Below are 21,396 nucleotides of genomic sequence, written 5' to 3' on the forward strand. Positions count from 1 at the left end.
GTTCCTGACGCGCTGTCGGCATTACCCCAACGCGTTGCCGACTTAGAGCGTCAGTTGCGGTTTGCTCAGTCCGAGGCTGCTGCCGCCGTGCGTTCGGTGGCACCCCACATCATGGCTCGTGAGAACGCGGAGACGTTCCTCAAGGCTGCAAACGCTGAGATTGAAGCCTTAGACCACCACGTCAAGATTCTCCGCGAGTCGAACGCCAAGAACGACGCCATGCTCGCCACTGTTCAAGCCACTATGGAACGACACGCAGAAGACTTGAATCGTCTGCACTGCGAGGTCCAAGCTCGGGACGTTTTTATCAGCACGTTGCAGAAGAAGCTGGCTCGCGAACGCGAAGTGTACAAGTCTTCTATTGGCGCGAATACTGAGCAGACCCGGAAGCTCCACCTCCTTCTGGTAAAGCTTGACCAGGGCAAGTATGTCGATAACGACACGCTCAAGGTCCTCGAGAACCAGCAAGACCGTAACACTCGCCTCCTCCAAGCGAATCGTACCCTCCGTGCACACGTGAGTCTGGCAGAGATGGATCCCGAGGTACTTCGTCTTGGCTGTCGAAGGTACGCTCTTAATGTCGCTCCCTTCTACCGTGTGTTCAGCAACTAACGCTCGTTCACAATCCTTCGTGATAGGTCTGACTGCGGGTGAGCTGGACCTGGATGCGCTGGACTTGGATCAGGAGACGTTAGTCGCTCTGCGGCGTATTCAGTCTGCCACCGCGTCTTCGGACAATCCTCAAGCCCTTCCGGCAGCTTTGGCCAAAGCAGCTCACCAAGTGGCCCATGGGAAGTCCCATAAGCGTCTTAGACCAGGTGGCGAGGATTCAGACGACGATCCGGACGACTCTGACGAAGACAAGGCTCCAATCCCAACGGACAAGGCCAGTGCTTCGATGGCAGCTGCCGGTCTCGGTGATGCGCCACCTGCCGATACTTCAACTCCCAAGTCGGCTCGTAGATCGCTGTTCGGTCCGAAGGCGTTCGTGCTTCGCACGGAAGAATGCGTCAATGACGTCACACTGCTCTCTCGGCAAGGCCATTGCCTTGTCACGCAGTATTTGGTTGACAGAAACCATGTCAATCTCATAACACACGCCTCGATTCGGAGGCAGGTCCATCGGTGGGGCTTTCGAGACAACGTCTCCATACTCCTTCACCACAGCATAGAAGGGAACCGAAGGATCTTTAAGGATCGCCGATCCACTTCTGGCGCTCAGCGCCATCTTGGTGTCCTCTAGGACAGCGTCGTCTACGACGGATGAGGAGTTCAACTCCTCCTCAGGTCCCAGCAGGACCACCTCGGCTAGCTCGCCTTCCTTTAAGGCTTCGCCAAACTCGGCAATGGAAATCTCGTCCAGCTCTAGCGGAGCATCTACAGCGGGGAGAGTGGCAAGGCTGATGTCGCCTTCAACCTCCCCCGTCACTCCGCTCACGAGTGTGTACAGCTGTTCACAGCAATCACGTGGAAAGTCACCGCTCGTCACGTTGGACACATCGTCCGACGTCGAAGACGTCACAGACGCCCTGCGTCTTCTTCTCCTCTTCCTCCGCGACCGAGCCCGGCCGGATGAGGGTGGTGTGGCGACATCCCCGTCACCACCACCGGGTGCAGCAGCACCATCACTCCTCGAAGAGGATACAGTGTCTCGAAAGACACTCGGCTGAAAGCCAGGAGGTCCTTGACCTTCACACAGGGAACTAGGTATCACTTCACCTGCATCGCCTGGGCCACGCCCATGATGCCTCGACTTGCAGTCGACCGTGCCCTCGGGCCACGCAGCGGTAGGTCATCGACCAGATCCGTACCACGCAGTGGATTACGCGCCACTCCGCGCTCGTCCTCACCAGGACCCAGCAGTTGGTCATTGACCTGACCTGCACCGCTCAGCGGATAACGTGTCGCACCACGTACACCCTCAGGGCAAGCAGCAACCTCGTTGCTAACAATTTCTGACATACCAATGTCCAGCACTACGGCCGCCTCGGCCTCGTGCTCGCGCCAGAAGCGCTTCTGCTTCCTAGCAGAGGTGGGTACATGACTCACCAAAGCTCCACTAGGAGCAGGGTGCGACGCACCCAGCGTTTTCGCCTTCCAGTCGATCCATGGCTCATGGCGTTCCAGCCATGCCATGCCAAGGGTGAGGTCATACCTCGCATCCAGGTCTAAGACCAAACAGCGTTCCACGCTATCGAAGGTCTCAAACTTCACTCCAAGGTCGACAGAGACCTTCAACACAGTTACCAGTGTCCCCGTCGCGAGACGGACAGAGATCGTATCTCTCGTTCGCACTTCAAGGGTCTCAGCATACAGCTGACTCCCTTCCAGGGTGGAGCGACGGGCGTAGTTGCCCGAGGCTTCCGAGTCAGTTAAGACTCTCCATGGCTTTGTAAAGGTCTTCACGTTCGCTTGCACGACCAGCAAGCCCGGCTTGCACACACGCTTCTCGTAAGAGAGCTCAGCTCTCTTCGGGGCTGAGCCCCGTTGCCTTCTACCTCTTCGAGGCACAACAGAACTCAGTTCTTCCCCAGTAGGCCGCCCCGCGCCTACTGGGAGTTGCCGTTTCCCGGCGATGACCCGGAGGGTTGGCTCGCCGGAGCCTCGCGCTTCTTGCGCAGAGGTCAATAGGCCCTCAAGTGCTGAGTGCCATTGCACACAAAGCATCGGCGGATGCCGGCGCGCTGCTCCGCAGCAAGAAGCCCCGCTTCTTCATCTTCAGCATAGCTGAGGCCCATCGGCTTTGGACCGCTCGAAGAGCTTGCGCTACCAGCGCGCCGACCTGAAGTTGTGCTCGGCATTCAATGCCACATCCACCGCCTCTTCGAAAGCGTTAGGGTGTACACGCAACACTTCCGTTCGAGCTTCGCTCACACGAAGTCACTTCATGAACACGGTCACGCTGACCAGTTCCGGAAGAGGGTCCGCCGCCATTCGGCGATAAGAGCTCTCAGCTCTTGGACATAGTCCTATAAATCCTTCTTACCCTGGCGGGTAGCAAGGAACTTCGACCAGATACGGTACGCCTGATTAGGCGGCGCGAACACGCGCGAAAGCTGTTGCTTCAGCTGATCCCTGGAAGAAGGCGGCCCAGAAGAAGCGCAGGAAACCCCGTCCTCATTCTCCTGCTAAGTCGCCACGACGTCATATGAAGACTCGGTCCAAGTCTGTACCGTCTTCTCCAAGTTCATGGTCGCCACCTCCTACACCAGCGTCTTCCTCGACTCCCGCAGTGGTCGACCTCAGCGGCGACCAGAGTGACGTGGACATGGGGACTGCTGATCCAGGCAGCGTCCCTTCGGTTCAAGAAACTGCTACAGAGCCTTCGGGTAAGGACGTGAACCCTGAGGATCACGACGATGTTCCTGTCTCTCCTGACGCGCCTTCGCCCCCGCCTCAGGGTCCACACGATGTGGCCAAGTCACCAGCTTCAACGATTTCACCTTCTCCAGCCGACATACGTGCTGCTGAAGAGGCTCTGCGCGAGGCCGAGGAAATGCGGCTCATGTTTGGCTCGAGCGACGAAGGTGAAGAGTCAGACCAGACTGTCCCACAAGGCAAGTCTGCTTCGGCGTCTGCCGCGACATCCAAGGCAGTTGAAGTCTCGGGAGTGGTTTCTACAGCAGGGTCTGCCCCTGTTGAGGCTGATCCACTAGCTTCCGCGTCTTCGAAGTCGGCTCCGACTGTTCCCACGACTGATGTATCAAGCGTGTCTTCGCCTGGCCTTTCGATGGAGATTGATGACGATGGGAATGCTGATGACGACCATGGAGATGACGTGGATGACAATGAACCTTCGGTGGATGACTCTCCTGATGCTCCCAGTGGTAGCGGTGATGTTCCGCCCCCCAACCGATCATTCAAGCATACTCGATGACGAAGATGTTGAAGATTCGAACAGGAACTGGAGTAATCTTGGATCCAGCTCGTCCTCCGACTCCACCTCGGCCAAATCCTTCGCCGATTATGACTTCCCCAATCATCGTTGCCGGTCCGCCTCCTTCGCCACCAGCAAGTCCCCCGGCACCAGCAAGTCCTTCGCCACCAGCAAGTCCTCCGGCACCAGCATCTTCTCTTCCTGTTCCAGTGTCTCCTCGTCCGTCTATTTGGACTCCTCGATGCTGGGACCTGGACGCATGATTACGGCAACCTATACTTCGGTGCCGCGTCGTGGTGGTGCACCGTCGGTTGAGCCGTTGCCTCACCAAGTGTTATCTGGTACTCGCCCTACGGTGCCGGCTTCGTCCACCCTGCCACCGTGGGTTCTTCCGTATGTGGACATGGAGTTTACCGATGCAGGCGCCAAGAAGTGTTTCGAGCGAGCGACTCTTGAGCTTAACGCTTCCTGAACCAGCTGGTGAGGTGACCGTGCGTACAACGTTGGAGGGTCTCCAAGCAGTTCTTTTGATTATTCGCATCCTGATCACCCGTACCAGCAACTTCGGCAGCTTTATCCTCTTCAAGCTTGCCTCTTTGACACTGTCGACTTCAAACCAAGCGTCCCCATCTCCAAGCGTGCTCCGATTGAGACCCGTCTCAAGATGATCTGGGCGAACCTTCGGGGTGACGGCGGTAAGCAAGGTGACCTCGGGTTCGCGTTGTGGGAGCGTCTCCACTGGCTTCCGTTAGCTGGTATTGAACGAGGTCTCGCTGAAGAAGCTAAAAAGGTTGGCCACGACAAGGAACGCTTAAAGGAACTGAGAGCTATGTTAAAGAAGCTCTTCAGTGAGCGCGACCGTCGTGCCGATCGTCTTCGTAACAAGTACCGTTAGCAGTACATGGCGTGGAGTCGTGACTCGGTTTCATCTAGTGCTTCCGGCGTGTCATTCATTCGTCCCGAGTTGCTTTTGGAGCCGTCTAAGCCGTGGTACCCCATTGAAAACTTGTCATTCGCACCTCGGACATCTGACTGGCTTTCCGAAGTTCCGGCTCTCGACGCTCGTCAGCCATGGCGTACTGGATGGATGAATGCGCCGCATCAGCACCCGTACAACACCACGTACTTCCCGTGCCAGCGTAATCCGGAGTTCTTCAATCCTCGTGGTACGCGTTTCGTGGATGTGTACCGAAGCGTGATCGTTGACCCGTCTCTCGATTCAACCGAGCTTATTCCGACCTGGCGTTCGTTGTTTGACTCGCCACCGGGTACTCCACGTCCTGCTCTGGCTGCTGCTCCTGTTGAAGCTGGTACCGAGGATTCGCAGGGTCCGGCTTCAGCTCCAGCTGCCGAGGCTCAGGTTCTTGATGAAGAGGAGAAGGAGAGTGGTGACTCGGCTTCGTTGACACTCTTGGCCACCGCGGCCAGACACTTGGAATCGATTTGAATCCTCGCTGCACGTTCTACGACGTTCTCCAGCATCTCAGCTAACTGTTGAGGTGTCCCGCGTGACTTCGTTTTCAGTGATCGCTCCGCGGTCGGCATTCATGTTTTCTTATTCTTAATCCACTTCCACAGCGTAATCATGTTCATGTTGTTCTTCAAATGCATATACAATTTGTTGTTGCAGTAACGTTCTTCGTCTGTTACCACAGGCTGCATCGCCCTGTGGACAGTTCATACGTGATCCAGTCACGCTAGTCTTCGTCCGCCACTTGCGCCATCTGCAGCCGATTCTCGCTCTTCTTGGCTCGCAAATAGTCGTACAGCAGACCTCCACATGACAAGTTTGATGATGGTTCCCAAGTTGTATCTTCATAGCCAACCCACTTGACTTTGAACTCGCGTACAGCACGCTCCGTGCTCGTCGTTAGTGGTGTTCTGTCGTCGAGGATGGCCTCGACTTCAGATTCACCGGCAACTTGGTCTGGTTCCCAGCTGTCCTCAGGCAGTAGTTCCTCATCGAAGTCGAGTCTTGCTTCATTAGTCGCGTCAAGTACCAACCGAGTGTTTGGTCGACTGTTGAATTCGTTGACAGCCTTGAGTCTTGACACATGTAAAAGCGATACCCACTTCGATCAGGCAGTTCCAGCTCGTACGCAAACTCTTCCACCTTGCGCTTGATCCGAAAAGGTCCATGCCATCGGTGAGCTAATTTCTTCGTCAAGCCCGGTTTGACGCGTTCCATGTACAGCCACGCCCGGCTCCCAATCTCGAACAGAGATCTCGGTGGGGCTCTTGCAGGATCTTCCATCTCTTCCGAAGCTTCTGGAGGGTCCGCCGAGTCTTCGTTTCCACTTGGTTGAGGTACAGCAGCTTTTTCCAGTCGACTCAGAGCATCATTATGCTTTTTAGCCCTTCGCTCCTTTTCTACAGCCTGATAATCCTTGGCCATAGTGAGGGCGACCTCATGTTGTCGATTGATCTCACGCCGCCACGCCAGTGCGTCAGACTGCTTGCCGAGTCCTCGTTTGAGTGATGACGACATTGCCCGCAACGTCGACTGCGCATCCCAACCATGAACGAGGTAGAACGGCGTTTCCTTCCTCGTAGTGTCTTGAGAAGTATTAATAGCAAATACTAGCTTCTCCGCGATTTCGTCCCAATCTTGCTGTAGAGGGTCTTCCGCGTACACCCGTACGGACCCCATCACTGACTTCACCGAGCGTTCCTGCTGTCCATTAGCCTGTGGCCGATAGCTCAACGTCGCTCGTGACCTTGACTGCATCATCTCCGTGAAGGCTTGGAACACCTCGCTCATGAAGCGTGGGTTGCGGTCGTGCCTGATCAATGATGGGGCTCCGAACCGTCGGTACACTCATTCTTCGAGCACTTGAGCAACACTCAGCGCCGTTGTATCTGACATAGCCTTGGCAATAACAAATCCCGTGAACGAGCACTGAAATAAAAGCAATGCAGTGTTGCCCTTGCTAGACTTCGGTAGTGGGATCACAAAATCCATCGAGACGATCTGGAACGGTCGTTCGGCTAGTACGTTACCCACGAAGCTGCGGACGGCTTTTACTCGAGCTGCAATCCAGACATGACTTCACATGCTTCTCCACGTCAGCGCACAAGCCGATCCAATAATAATCGGACTTAACACGGTGGAATGTTCTAACCACACCTTGATGTCCACGTTCCAGCGAGTCGTGACAGTTCTGCAAGACCTCTTGAATCATCGTTGTTGGTACCACAAACCGCAGCTTGGTCTCTTCTTGCCAACCGTGGTCGTACCGACGATTCAATCCAAGATAGTGAAGCACGCCGTCTTCTGATAAAACGAACCGGTCAGCATAGTTCCAGGCTTCTCGAGCTTCTTTATAACTCAGCTCTTCTGCTTGGCCCTGAAGCACCTTCTTGATGTTAGACCACTTCTGCTCCTCGTCTTGTGCGACCATTATCCGTCTGCGTCGCTCACGCTGTACTGCTACCGGGTCAACATTTTCCGCATCGGGAAATATCGCTGGCACAGTCTTGTGAGGGTGGTCTAGCAAATCCTCGCCGATTAAATCCTCGTTGGACACTTCTCGTCGCTCTTCATGATGTTGTTGAGCTTTTGAGACCCCCTCCGAGTGTTCATCTGCAAACCTGACGCGTTTCTCGACTTTCGTCTGTCGCCTAGTCATCACTGCAATATTACCAAAATCGTACTCTGGTGAGCTGTAATCAACCACGAAATTTTCGAAAGTTTTCCACTTTGAAGACTCGCTGCCTGACAGTACATGTACTTGACGCTCTGCTCCTTGTGACGAAACATCTACCGAGTCTTCATCCGGCTCGTAGATCATTTCCTGGATGCGGTTCAGCGATGCCAATTCCGACTTGCGAGTTTCAGCCAAGATTACCCGACTGACCTTTGATTCCAGCGCTTCAGTGGCTAACGAATCCGCGGCCGCGTTGTATTCTCGTACAACGTGAAGATATTTAACTGATCGAAGCTTGGTCGTGAGTTCCTTGTGAGTATTCAGCAGCGCTAGCAAAGTTTCCTTCCTGCATGCGATCACCCCTAGTGATTGTTGAATCGCGAGCCTTGAGTCACCAACGATGACTAAATCCTCGGCACCGTGCGCAATAGCAGCCTTGACACCGTTTATCATACCTGTATACTCTGCCTCATTCACCGTGGTAGCCGAGAGGTACGCGTTTGCAGCAATCACTACCTTCCACTCAGGAAGGCTCCACAGCACCCATGATCAACTCCCGTAGCCACCGTACTTCTCTGTCTTCGCTGATCCGTCAAAGGACATGACGAATCCGCTGTAATTACGGGAAAGCCTGGCGTACAGCAACGCGGGGTCCATTCGAATAGTCGGGGAACCCTTGTTTGGAGGCGCCACCGGCGCGAGCGAGTCTTCCAGGTCAACGAAGCTCGTGATGCTTGACTGCAGTAGCTGCGCAAAGGCGACATCCTTCTCCTTCACGCGCTGCACCTTAAGGTGCCACTGCGATAGCAGCACTGCGAACTGGACCGCGCGTCCGAAGAGAGACTTCGACTTATGCACCCACTCTAACGTCGAGAATCGTGTATAGACATGTAGCGTCTTTCCTGCCAGCTGGACGTAACAGATCTTCAACAGCAGAAGTAACGCCAAAACTTCCTTCTCAGCAGGATGGTAGTTCATCTCGGCCTCCTTGAGCACCCGACCGAGGAACCGTACGGGGTGTAACTTGCCTTCATGTTCTTGCATTAGCGTAGTGCTCAACGCCCATTCATTCGCAAAGAGCATGACGTGAATTTCTTTCGACCGATCGAAGTGCCTGAGGATGGGTGAATGTGAAACACTCGTCTTCAATTTTTTGAAGGAACGACGTGCCACAGAAAGACCATCTTCAACGACAAAGTCTTCATCCTTGAGCTGGTACAGCGCCGCACCGTAGACCGCGAAGTCTTGAATGAAGCGGCTGTAGTAATTAACCGCTCCAAGAAACGACTGCATGCCCTTCTTGCTCGTTGGAAACGAAAGCTCGGTGATGGCCGCAAGCTTCTTGGGGTCAGCTCTGATACCTTCTGGCGAAATTTTATGCGACAGAAAGTCCACCTTGGGTTGGCAAAAGATGCTCTTGGTGAAGCTAATGCTGATCCGACACTGTGCAAATCTTGCTAGCAATCGGTCCAGCATCGCCAGGCAGCTGTCGAAATCCTCGCCACCGAAGCAAATGTCATCCACAAACGACCGTCGACCAAATACAGGTACCAGCGATGATTCGTCTGGCTCCCCGTTCGTAAACATGTCAGCGACGGGGCTGTTGACGAGTTGTAGTACAGGGTCGGTCTCTACCGGTGCTTCGCGGTCTGCCGCGAACTTCGTTTGAAACGAACCCTCGGCGCTTGGCCCACGACGTTCCTTGGCCTGTTCTTCAGCTAAACGCATCTTCTCCGAGTATTCAAACCAACCTCCTTTAGGTTGAACGAACCCCCAGAGGGCGTTGTCAATCATACGCTGATAGATCATCGGCGCGTTCTTTAGCCCGAAGGGCATGCGTAACCACTCGAAATGTCCGAGTGCGCAGACGAACGCCGATACTTTACGCGCTCGCAAGGTCATCATGACCGCCCAGAAGCCGCTTGCTGCATCCAGCGAGCAGAACCATAGGTAGCGCCCGAGATCTGTTAACAGGTCGTCGACTAGCGGCATTGCATACTCCATGATCGCAGTGATAGCATTCACCATCTTGTAATCAATGCAGAGCCGGATGTCCAGCCCGTTCTTTTTCATCACAATCACGATCGGTGATGCCCATGGACTGTCTGAAAAGACGATCAGTCCCGCACGCAATAAAGCGCGCAGCAGCTCGTACAGCTTGCCGAGAAATCGTAGCGGCACGCGCCGGGCACGCTGTTTAATTGGGGCGTGCCCCTGTGTGTCGATATCGCATACCGCGCCATAGGCTGGCGGCGGCAGTGCGTTACCACTAGCAATCAGGATGTGCTCGTGGTTTTTTAGCGTCGCGACCAGACGTTCTCGGCGTTCAGCCGACAGCTCAGGATCAGCAACATTAGGCGCAGTGTAGTCAATTGTCGTGTTGATCTCTTCGGTCAGATCCGGCAGGAATGCCAGCTCCTTCGCGTAGTCGTCCAAGCCAATGTTGTTAGCTGGGTGTTCGTAGAAATATTTTTCTCGTATCCTCCGTTGCTTCATTTCCCTCGGTTGTTAGCACTCGAGCAACCGAGATGTATGTTCCGTCCAACGCCGCTACGGATTCTTCCCTTGACTCAACATTGGCATCCGCTTTGATTTCAACAGTCGGTACTTGGTCCATCTCCTTCCCATCCTGGTTTCCCATCTCTGGGCCATCTGCCGAGTCGTCGTTCGCAATATTGAATGCGTGGGCCGCCGACATATTGGGTTGTTGAGTTTTGTTCCGCTCCTCGTTCTGCCGCTGTCTTGACATTTCGGAATTCGCACCAATCTTGCAATGAATACTCGGTGCCGTACTCAACACCTTCTGCGCGATGCCTGTATCCTCTGGATCAACCACCGATGGCCCGTTCGCAGATTTGGTGACACACAAGGCCGGGACAGCTTCGTCAAAACGGGTGACTCCATTCAATCCAGTGCCGTTGCTTCTCGCTTCCGTGGTCACCCCTGACTGGACACTAACACTCGTTGGCGTATGTACCACGTTTACCGGCCTCAGTAGTTCGTGTGTACGCACTACCGAGGCTTCGTTCGCGTTATTGCCTCCGCCATGGGTTGTCGTGTACGTGTCCAAAGGTTCTGCGGAAGGCTGACCATCGGTCGAATCCCCGGCTGTCACCCCAGACGCCAGACAGGCTTCCACTCGTTCACGTTCTTCCAGGATCAGTGCCCACCGTTCTGCACACGTCAGACGATCACTAGAATCCACTAGCGAGTCTTCTAGAGGTCGTGCTAGCACTCCACTGGGTTCTGGGTAATCTGGTCGATTAACTGCCGAAGGCTGAGTTGCAAGCCATTGTTCGTAGATTTCACATTCACGCTGAAAGAGCTCGCGGTCTCTACAACCTTCGTAGGCCAATACTTGCCAGTCTTGGTACTTCTTGGACTCCAGACGCACATAGCCGTCACCTCGTGGCAAATCCCCATCTGGAATCCACATTGCGATCGAGTCGTGTGCTGGTAGGTACACAGCTCGATCAGACACGTTGGTCAGTCGAATGCTCTGAGGCCGTCCACGTCGAAACCTCGTCACTGACGGGATTAGCTTGTTCGCTCGACGAACCCACAGTACGTGTTCTTCCAGACCGACGTGGCGCTTCGCTAGTCGGTATTCTCGCCACTCGTGCGCTTGAATGTCCAAACGCTCGGGTGGCCCGGCGTTAACATGGGAGCCGTATTCTTCGCTGTCGATCATGTTCTTGGTCTTAATCAGCGGGATTTGAACTTCGTGCGGTAATTGCGCCGCGCCGTGAAACAGGTCCAACCGGATCCCAGCTGGGATCATAAAGTCGGTCCCGAGTACTACGTCGACGCCTGCACTATGCGCCATTACCCACATCTCGAACTCGTACACCATCTCCCATCCAAGCGTAATCTTGACGCACGCTCGTCGCGTCGTAGACACCTTGCCTTCGTTGATTCCTTGAATGTCAATGCGGCGTCCGTGATCAGGTACATCTCGGAGTCGCAACTTCTTGGCAAAGGCGTCAGTGATCACACTAACGTTTGCTCCTGTGTCGAGGAGGATCCTCGTTCGCTGGTCATTCACAGCGCCTTGCACCAGAGCTCTCATTCTGATCCGTCGGTCGAATTTCTTGGCCGACCACCACCCCTGTCTCTCGCCAAGGTTCAACTTCATCATCTTGGAGTGACCCTTGGGCTCGTCTCGCGCTGCACTCGAAACCAAGCCGAGCGAATCCCCGCTGGTGCCCTCATCAGCATCAGCACACTCCACTCTCTCTCCAACACCTCCACCGAGGATTCTACTCCTCTCCTTTTCATTTTCCGTCGCGTTCACACTTGTTACGTAATTATCAGGCCATTCACTCTGCCCCATGAAAGCAAAGATACACTCTGCTTCCATTGAAGGCTCGGTTAACTGTGGCAGCCCAATAGGGACCAACCCAGTTGTAGTTGGCGGGCTGCCTAGTTTAAATGACGTTCTTGAACGACGGCCTTGAGCTCTGGCGGGAGTTCCTCCTTCGTGCCTTTAGTGCGCACGAATTTGGCAAGGTCTTGGAAGTTGCGGAAAAGTTCGCATTGTCCAGCATCGTGGAGCTGCTTGCAGAACTTGCATCGCTTGTTACAGTAGTGGGCGGAGTGACTCATGCCACCGCACACCGCGCATGGTCCGTACTGTGGGCGTCGGTTGTCGCGGTTGAAGTCACGTCGACCGCGTTGGTCCTGATTGAACCCACGGTCACTACTTCGGCGATCTTGATTGAAGCCATTCTCGCGATCAGGCGTGTTTCCACGCGGTTGACGGTTGTCCGAACGTGCGTAGGTGCCTTCAGCAGCTGCACGGCGCTCGTTTTCGTTAGCAGCGGCGAGGTATCGGTCGTTTTCATCCAATGAGAAATCACCATCCGTATTATCGGGCTGAAAGTCGTTGTACTCATCTTGGACATTGTCGTAAGCGTTCGGATCTTCGTTTGAATACTCGTTGCCTCCTTGAGCAGCTTCACGACCTTCTAATTCAGCTAGTAGGTCGTCCACCGTAGCTTCAATGAGTGTCACTCTTGGTTTGTTGCGGTTGTCATTGCGGCGACGGTCATCACGCCGGTTGTTGCGGGCGTACCCATCGTCGCGTCGCGTATCACGACTCTTAGAGTATCGTTACTCACTGTCACGCTTGGCCATTCTCTCCTTGCCCTTGAGAACATCTTCGATGATCTCTTCGAGCTCGTGAATGTCGGCGACTCGAGCGTGGTAGAGACTCGCCGCTAGCTTGTCATCGTCGCATATTGCCAGGAACTGCTGTACGTGTTCTTTCGCGTCGCGACCACCCTTCTCAAAGTGTAGACGGGCGGTCCGAGCGTAGCCGTTCAGCCTGTTTATGTAGTCGCACAGATGTTCATTTCGTTCCCGCTTGGCGGAGTAGTAACGCGACAGTGCCATCTGCGTGAACTGCGAGCAGTAGTAGCGGATGAACGCATCGCTCAGCAGCTTCCACTTGCGCTTCGTCTTCTTCGGAAGTTGACGGAACCAATGAATGGCTCCGTCTCGGAGACTTAGCTCAAATGGAATGCACCATTTATCGGCATCTGTGTGGGTTCCAGTCATTTCATAGACGAACCCACGGAGCCACTGCATACAGTTCTCGCTTTTGTTGCGAGAGCCTGAGAGCGGCGTGATGCGATCCAGCGGTCGGTGCGAAGCCATTTCAATCCTCGGTGTTGGGTCCACGTCGTTCAGCGTCGCTAGCTCATTCATCTGACGCATCAACTCGAGTTGAGGATCTTCCTCGTCGAATGTACGCACCAAAATGTCATCGTCACAAGACGAACCATCGCTGTCGACTTGACGACGTCCGGCACCACCTTTGGGAACTCGCGCACCGCCTCGGCGACCGAACGAACCCTCGTTACTTGCGTAAATACGTTGCATACGGCTCTCCGAGCGTGGCGTAACCATGTGCGAGTCTTGAAAGTACGGTGAAGCTTCAGTAGTGCCAAAGGCACCACGCTCAGCTCCACGCTTGGTCGGAGGAGTACGAACGAGTCGTTGGGGTGTCGGCGGCAGTGGAATCGTGGACGGATCTTCTTCTTGAATCATCGGTCGACTCACAGGCTGTTTTCCGGCGTTGATGCCAACGGCGCCAAACGCCTTCCGAAGCTTCTTCTTCCATTTCTGGAGAGCAGTTCCGGCTTGATGTGGACTCCAATCTTGGAGAGCAACATCGTTGATGGGTACGTCTCGTTCTCGAGCCCCAGCGACAACAGTAGCGAAACTGAATCCTCGGCAACTTGACTAGTCGAAACCGAGCTGACTGGGTATTGAAGTTCCTGCGCAAGCGCAGGCCAGTCGGCCTTTTTCTTGGGGATGGGCTTGAACAGCTGCATCCACTCATCATTCTGCATCAGCGCTTGTACGCGGTCGAAAACGCGCTTGGCGGCTGGTGTATCACCGTTGATAGGTGGGCGAGGTGCCTTCAGCAGTGCTGAATGCTTTGCACTCGCCACCGAAGGTTTAAAACCCTCGGTCCCATCGTCATAATCATCATAGGCCGGTTCCGGTCCCGCAACATCATCGAGCTCGTCGGCGAGGTTCCTCGAAAGGGACTTGGTCGCCCCGCTCAGCCCCGATGATAGCGTGGCCGTCTCCGGCGTCGCTGCGCCTGGCTCTGGAGCCGGCGTCTTATCTTCGTAATCTTCATAATCGTGGGCGTCAGGACCGATGTCCGCTTCGTCGTCGAAGCTCACTGAAAGCTCGGTGGCGGCTGCAAAGCGCGCAGCCGGGCTTGAACTCTTGTTGCGAGCCCCGCCAGACTTGGCAGGCGTAACTGGTACCGTCGGTTGTCCTTTCGCCATGTTTCTTGTCTTTTTCTTGTTCTTCTTCTCTTGGTAGCTCGTAAACTGGAAGGCCATACAAACAGTTCACAATGGTCACAATCTGTTCCCGGGTCGCGGCACCAGTTGTGGTGTTGGAAATCCCACGTGAACTCTAGCTACAGATGTAGTTAGGATGTTCCCACAACAATACGTCTACTAGGATAGTAAACGATCGTTCGGGCGGACCTGAAGACCCCAGTTCTGCCCTTGCACCGGGACAAACTGGACCTTGTAAAATACTTATATAGGCCAACCAGTAAAATAAGAACACGCTACTAGCACGAGCAAAGCTAGCAGGTGTTTTGAATCCTCGTGGTCCCAACAGCGGAAGGGTACCAGGCACGGGTAAGCCTTTTACGAGATCACCGAGTGTTCAACACTCGGCTGGAAGAAATAAAAGGGAGGCAATTCAAGCACTCCCAGTCGTGCAAATAGGCAACAATAAGCCGTCACGTAAAACCTCCCGATAATAATCGGCCAATACACAAAGTCTCGTGACCTTGCCGGATGAACCCTCGCTACAGAGCTTCGAGTTCACCGACAGGCATAACACACTCAAACAAGCTTGACCTGACGCTTACCTTGAAGCCGGACGTCGCTCTCTGTGCTTGAGTGGAATTTCTGTTCTGTATTTAAGCTTACCCTTTCGGGTCTATTCCTAATAAGAAGTCCTAATCAAGTATACAAATATCAAGTGAACAATGATCCGTTATGGATCTTCTTGCATGCCAAGCGTCGTCTGCACCGTCGCATGAGCATCTTTAACGGTCCGCGCCCTGTACCCGACGGTGAACGTGTCTTCCAAAGGTCGCTGAGTATTCCGCGAACTCATCCCAACCGCCACTGAGGGTTCGTACCGTAGATGGTCCGCTGAATGCGAATCCGGCCAGTCCATTATTAATAATAAGAACAGCCTGGATTCAGTGACATAGGGCCGTATCCGATACTTGTTGAAAACTCGGAGGTGACGCCGTCGAGTCCCTTGCACCTTGGCGTCTCCGTACATCACCCGACCGAGGGTTCGTCGCTTGAACAACTTGGGCGGTGTCACGTCTTTGTCGACGGGTGATAATCCGCAACCACGGAGAAATCACTACACCACACTGACAAGCTTTCCGCCGTCATTTTTTACTAAGGTTCAAGCTCGGCGAGGTCGTCGTAGCGCGCTGGTGCTGCAGATTCGGCAGCCTGCTCCAGCACCACAAGATCCAGAGAACACATTGAGCTCAACAGCAAGCCCAGTTTGTATGGATACACAGCTCAGCCAGTTGGCACCTGTAGCTACACAAAACGTGTTGGAATCGGAGAAAGTGACGCCAAGTCAGCAAATCGAAGCCTATCCTAGTGAAGTGCATGGGGCGGTGGCGATAAAAGCAATGGAACGTAGCGGAGTAATGGTCTTTCCGGCATCCTTACCTGTGGCCTCTATCCAGCCTTTGGATGCAATTGGGCTGGCGCAGTCTACTACGCAGCGATCTGATTCACGAAAGAACTGTTTACTATCTCCTAATGCAGCAGCTGATACGATGTCAGCCATTTTTCAGTATGTATCAAGAAAAGATATCATTTATCCTGCGGCAGCCCCGGCGTTGAATGCTGGGGAGCTGCTATTAGTAGTCTTATCGCTGCTATCTCCAAAATCAAAACTATTGATGCCCAATATGTGTTTCTTGACATCGGCTGTGGTATCGGTAACGTATTGGGGCAATTCGCGCTACAAACGGCAGTTCGAGCAAGTCTCGGAGTCGAAATTCGCCGCGAGCTCATCGGACATGGCTCAAATGCAGTTAGCAGCAATTCGTTACGGTGGCCATCACTTGCTAAAGTGAAATTGTATGGTGCTGATGTGCGCAAAATCGAAATCTCGACGATAACACCGTTCTCGACAGCCACCATTGTCTTCGCGAATAATCTGAAGTTTGAGCCGTCCACGAACAATTACATCAACGGAGAGTTATTTTTAATGTTGAGCGCGTGGGTCGTTGCGTTTACCAGCGAGGTGTGCCCTCGCCACAACAGCGCTTTTACAAAAGATTTTTGTAGTCGTTGGGAGATAGAGGACGTGATCCAAGTACCTGCGAGCTGGACAAACCTCATCAGCGTTTACATTTATACAGAGAGATATTGATGTTTACATCGATAATATCAAAGAATTCTTCTAGCTGCTCGACCCTTTTTGGTCTGTGGGGGAGGTAACGTCGAGTCGCTCTGCTTCAACTTGTATAGCTTGGACGCCTTCATAATGTTCCCCTTTACGGAGAAAAGGTTTCGAGGCAGGTAAAAGTTATGAAACTTCTCCCAGCACGTCCATCGTGCTGTTTGGCAGAAGTACGGTCTTTCTGGGGCGGTGTGAAGAAGTTGACAAAGGCATACGTTGTGCAGCGTACAGTGATCAGTCACGACAGTTGGTAAGCGGTTCCCAGCGACAAACCACGCATTGACGTCGTTTCTTGCTCTCAGTAAAAAGTTGCTTCGAAGAAACAGTAGTACAAACTTTTTGAGGACTATCGACAATATCGGGTGTTTCCACTGTCATACTCCATGTAGTTGCAGCACCACATAGATCGACACTATTACCAGTACGTGCGTTTCCGTACAGCATTCGGCGATCACTTGGTGCTTTCCAGAGAGTAGCTCTTCGGCCAATTGAGTCACAAAAGCGCGGTGAGGCTCTCTCTCCTTACTCATATCCACGACAAGCTTTCTCGACATGTATGCATTGACTCTAGCGACATCTACTAGTGACATTGCCAGCTTCTTGTACCATTTTTTGAAGGAATGTCCATCAGCGATGGAAAATCGCGCACGCAGTTGGTCCAGGCAGTCGACACCCTGCATGTGCTTGTTGTATTGCGATACGCATGATGGGGCTCGGTAAGGCTGCATTGTACTTCCTACTCGACGGGTTAGCTCCGTTGCTGTTGAAGTGTCAGCGTTTGATATCATTTTGACAATGGTACTATCGAACCAGGAAACTGCAGTCATCTGGTGGTTCAGCGACACAGCTTGCCGAAACTTTCCTCTTGTACACTCGGTTTTCTTCAGGATGACATGGTTTGGGAAGTGCATTCTATTTTTTCGAGCTGTCCCTCGACCGTAAAGTCCTTTGAGCTGCAATGCAGCAAGTAGTTGCACGGACATGTAGTAGTTATCCGCGTTAATAACCCGACTGGTATGATACAGTGGACGGGCAACTTCCACTACTTGGCCACGAACGACGGCGAGTGCATCTAAATCTTGGCGCAGCTCCTCAATTTCAGCATCGGATGCAATATTATGAAGCCGATCCGATACATCACTCTCACAGTGCACTTGGAAATTGACAGCAATCCAAGTCGTAAAACAACACAGCATATAAAGCCGAAAATGGTATTTCCCTCCTGGTTTCATGGGGTTAAACATGATAAGCCGCCTTCCGAACTTGGAACGACATGCCACGCTGGCTTCATCCACTGCAACATCTCGACCAACTTCGACGTATTTTCCGCCAGTCACTTTCATCAAATTCACAAGTGTTCGAATCCGAGCGAGTGCATTTCGCTTGCTGGTTTCATTTGACGCTTGATGCGTACTTTGAGGTTGCTGCGTAAATATTTGTGTAGGCGATGCTATCGGCATGTTGTTAGTAGCATGATCGGTATGCACTTGATGGTCCGACCTTGAAGTCGACTCAACTCCCTCTCGCTGGTATTCCGATGAGCTCTGAGCTGCAGCCACGCTCGAGCCATCTACAGTGGCGCTCGCATCGTCATTGAGAGCGTCATTCACTGAAGCAGCACTAGGTCCAGCCCTCAGTGAAGAAATTGGTGTTGCAACGTTAGCCGAATGTCGAGCTCGCTTTGAAATTGCTCTAAAGCAAAATGACTTTCGTAACAGCTTGAATCTTGCAAGAGGCATGATATTATCGAGCCCAACACTGCAGCCACCCAATATTCTATCTTCCACTTGCTGTCCCCAATAATTAGCGTATTCACCCTTGTCCACCAGTGCCATATAAAGCAAAATACCCAGAAAAGTCATCACTTCTTGCAACGTAAAAAGAGGTCGGTGTGTGATACGGTTTTCACGTTCGTATTCACGCATCGCTTTGTTAGTTTGGTGAGCCACTTCGAACCAAAAGTAGACAGGGATGTACGCAAAAAATGCCGACGAAGGTGAGTGCGTAAACAAATGACAATATTCCGGTCGAATCCTAGTCTCCGTGCCTCCGTCATGATGTTCGTAAAGATCGGAAGGAGCTTCCATTTGTGCTTCTGGGTCAAACTTCAAGTTTTCAATTGACTCCACTTCCGTCATCGACGACGGAAAAACCCATCTGGGTTGTAGCGGTGGAAGGACTCCTCTTCTTCGTTCTCCACAGCTTCAATGTCACTGGCATCTTCTTGAACTTCGATCTCGCTTTGATCAGCATGACAGAGAGCAGTCCATGCCGGTTTCGATGGTGACGACATTATGTTACTGTAGTTTTCAACGCCGCGCTGCACTATGCTTATGTTTAAGTACTCACTTTTCTTCTGGAACTGTGTGCCGATCCATTGGATTTCAAGCAGGGCTTTTTTTTTGTCGAATCGTGTTACGCGTCCAACGATATACGCGCTTCCGACATCAGAATACACACTGTCCTTTAGCCAGACTTCTTTGACGGGTGAATACGCCACTAGTTTCTCGACGTAAGCGCGGGAAACAAGCGCGTTGTGATTTCGTGCTGCTTGGGCACGCGATCGTTTCGATCCGCCGCGTGTTGTAGACGTTCGTGTAGGGTTTGGGTCAGGATTCGCGTCTCCATCCACGGTAGATTTCCCCGCTGCTCCAGCGCAAGAGGGTTCATCATCTGCGGTGGCGTCATCCATAAGTTCGGCAAGACTTCGCTGCCGCTTTCGTGTCTGCGTAGTGCTGTGCTTGTGAGAACCTTTTGTCCTCCCCTTACTTAGCTGCGTTTGCTGTGTAAATTCACTTTGTGTGCTTGGTATCAGCTGATGACGAGCACGTTGTTCTTCACCATGGTTACCCTGACCACCGTCGTCATGGTGATCTTGACGATGGAGTGGCAGCTCTTCTCCAGCCTGACCTAGGTCGCCACAACTTGCTGCTGTCACGTCGCCTACGACCGTAGCCTCATCAGAACTAATCAATAACGAAACAAACGATTGTGTGTCATCGCCTCGCGGGGGTGTAGACGTTCGCCGCACTTGCTGGCCGCGCGCCATGATCGCCTATTGTCGGTAGATCCAGCAGTGATTGACCGACTGTTGGTGGTATTCCTTACTGAAGATAAATTTGCATAGTGAAAACAACACATGTAACCTTCCCTATCAAAAGCCGCTTGTACGACACATTAGCATAGTGAAAAAAGTATATTTGCCCATATGAGATTAAAAGCTGCTTTATTCAAGCCTGCGCGAAGGACGCTTACTTCTGACACGATACTCGCTAACGATGCGATACGTCTGTCGCTATGCGATGTTTTTGAGTAGAACTTGGGGCAACTGAACAATACACTTTGTGACGCGTCGATATTTATAATCGGATAGAATGTAGTGGTGTGGAGTGTTGTTGGACGGAAAACCCGCGCTTACTAATATTCATTCGGATAAGACTGGCGGTGTCATATTCAGCTTAGTTAGTTCAAAAAGAGCATGTTGTTCTGGATGCCGTTCTGGCTGTACGACGACACTATCGCTGACGGAGGTGGCGTTCAGGACGGCGACGTTGTAGATGCTCATAGGACCACGGAACACCAGGGCAACCTCCTCCGTCGACGACGTGACGTGGTTGTTGACCGACACGGTTTTGGTAGTAGATAAAAAAAATCTCCGCCACATTGCCGTTCGTACCGGTAGTGGAACCGGCCTCCGTTCCGCTGTGTACAAAACTGGAGCTTAGAGTGACGCTTGAGAACGATGACGCTGCCAGTCGACGTCGATGTCGTGGGGGTGGCTGAAATCGAAGTAAAAGTCTGCGTAGCTATAGACGTGCTGCTGGTTAATGGAGTTTTATTGGTGCTGTCGGACGAAGCAGTCGCGGTTACCGACTTGTAGTCACAATGGTCCTTCGGGGCGGTAGTGGTAACGGCCGCAGTCGTGTTGTCAGGGTATTCAGTCGCTGACTCGGTAGCCGACTGTGCATAGTGATTGTGCTGGCGTTAATCCGCCGGAACTGACGGTGACAGTCAATTGAGACAGCTGTCCATCTTGGTATCGTTCGGCGTGCAGGTTGGTGTCGGAGCACTGTTCACTCTCGCAGAGGAGGGTGGCGTAGGAGCTGGAGGTGGACTTGATCGAGCTTCTGTTAGGTGCGATGCTCATGACCACATTGCAGCAGGACTTGCCTGTGAGCTCCTTGTAGGTCTCGCGAGACGAGGAAATGTGTTATCGAGCAGGTTGACACTGACGTCGTACCAGGTGTGCTGAACCGATACGTAGAGATCAGCGAGAGTGGCCTTGTCGCCCATTTCGTCACGTTGGGTAACCGCAGGACAGATCTCGAGACGTGGAGGCTCCACGCTCCAGTGGAGCTGCCGTCCGTGATGGCATCAGTCTTGCTGCTACCGTACAGGCCGATTCATTTGGACGTTGGTTGTGCTAGGTGGGGACTGATCGGCTCGAGTGTGATGATGGGCGTTGGCCGTATTTGGACGTATTTGCCAAATTGCAGATCTAGTCAGTTAGTCTAACCAATCAGAGTATGAGAGGGCAGTTCTAGCCTATCAGGAATCTGTATGAAAAGGGGCTAAAAGAGCACGTTTTGCATAGAACATGGTGGCCAGAGACACATCACCCTTTAGCTCGAGAAGACAAAGCAGCGTGAGCTTAGAAACAAAAAGGGTCATTTTGGGACCTTTTGTTTCTGAATGACTGATTTTTGTATGGAATACAGGCTCATGTAGTTCGCGAAAGGGTTAAGTGTAGTATGCGAATTTGAGCAGATATTCAAGGCTACTCAAGAAATGACCCATATTCGATATTCAGCACTGATTGGATAAAACGCAAGATTTGCCAAAATAATTTATCCTATTAATACCATTTGTAAGAAATTGTTAAAGTGT

General features: G+C 52.8%; 1 protein-coding gene across 1 annotated transcript; it reads right to left on the reverse strand.

Annotated features, from left to right (window-relative positions):
* Positions 1-19,971: 19,971 nt before the first annotated feature.
* Positions 19,972-20,802, reverse strand: PITG_11770 (uncharacterized protein; the record flags this gene model as incomplete). The annotated part of the gene is made up of 3 exons (XM_002901233.1): positions 19,972-20,011; positions 20,186-20,469; positions 20,743-20,802. 3 exons carry the CDS (start codon positions 20,800-20,802, stop codon positions 19,972-19,974), a joined length of 384 nt encoding a protein of 127 aa, XP_002901279.1.
* Positions 20,803-21,396: the final 594 nt, after the last annotated feature.

This window comes from Phytophthora infestans, genomic scaffold (assembly GCF_000142945.1).
Source record: "Phytophthora infestans T30-4 supercont1.22 genomic scaffold, whole genome shotgun sequence".
Lineage (NCBI taxonomy): Eukaryota > Oomycota > Peronosporomycetes > Peronosporales > Peronosporaceae > Phytophthora > Phytophthora infestans.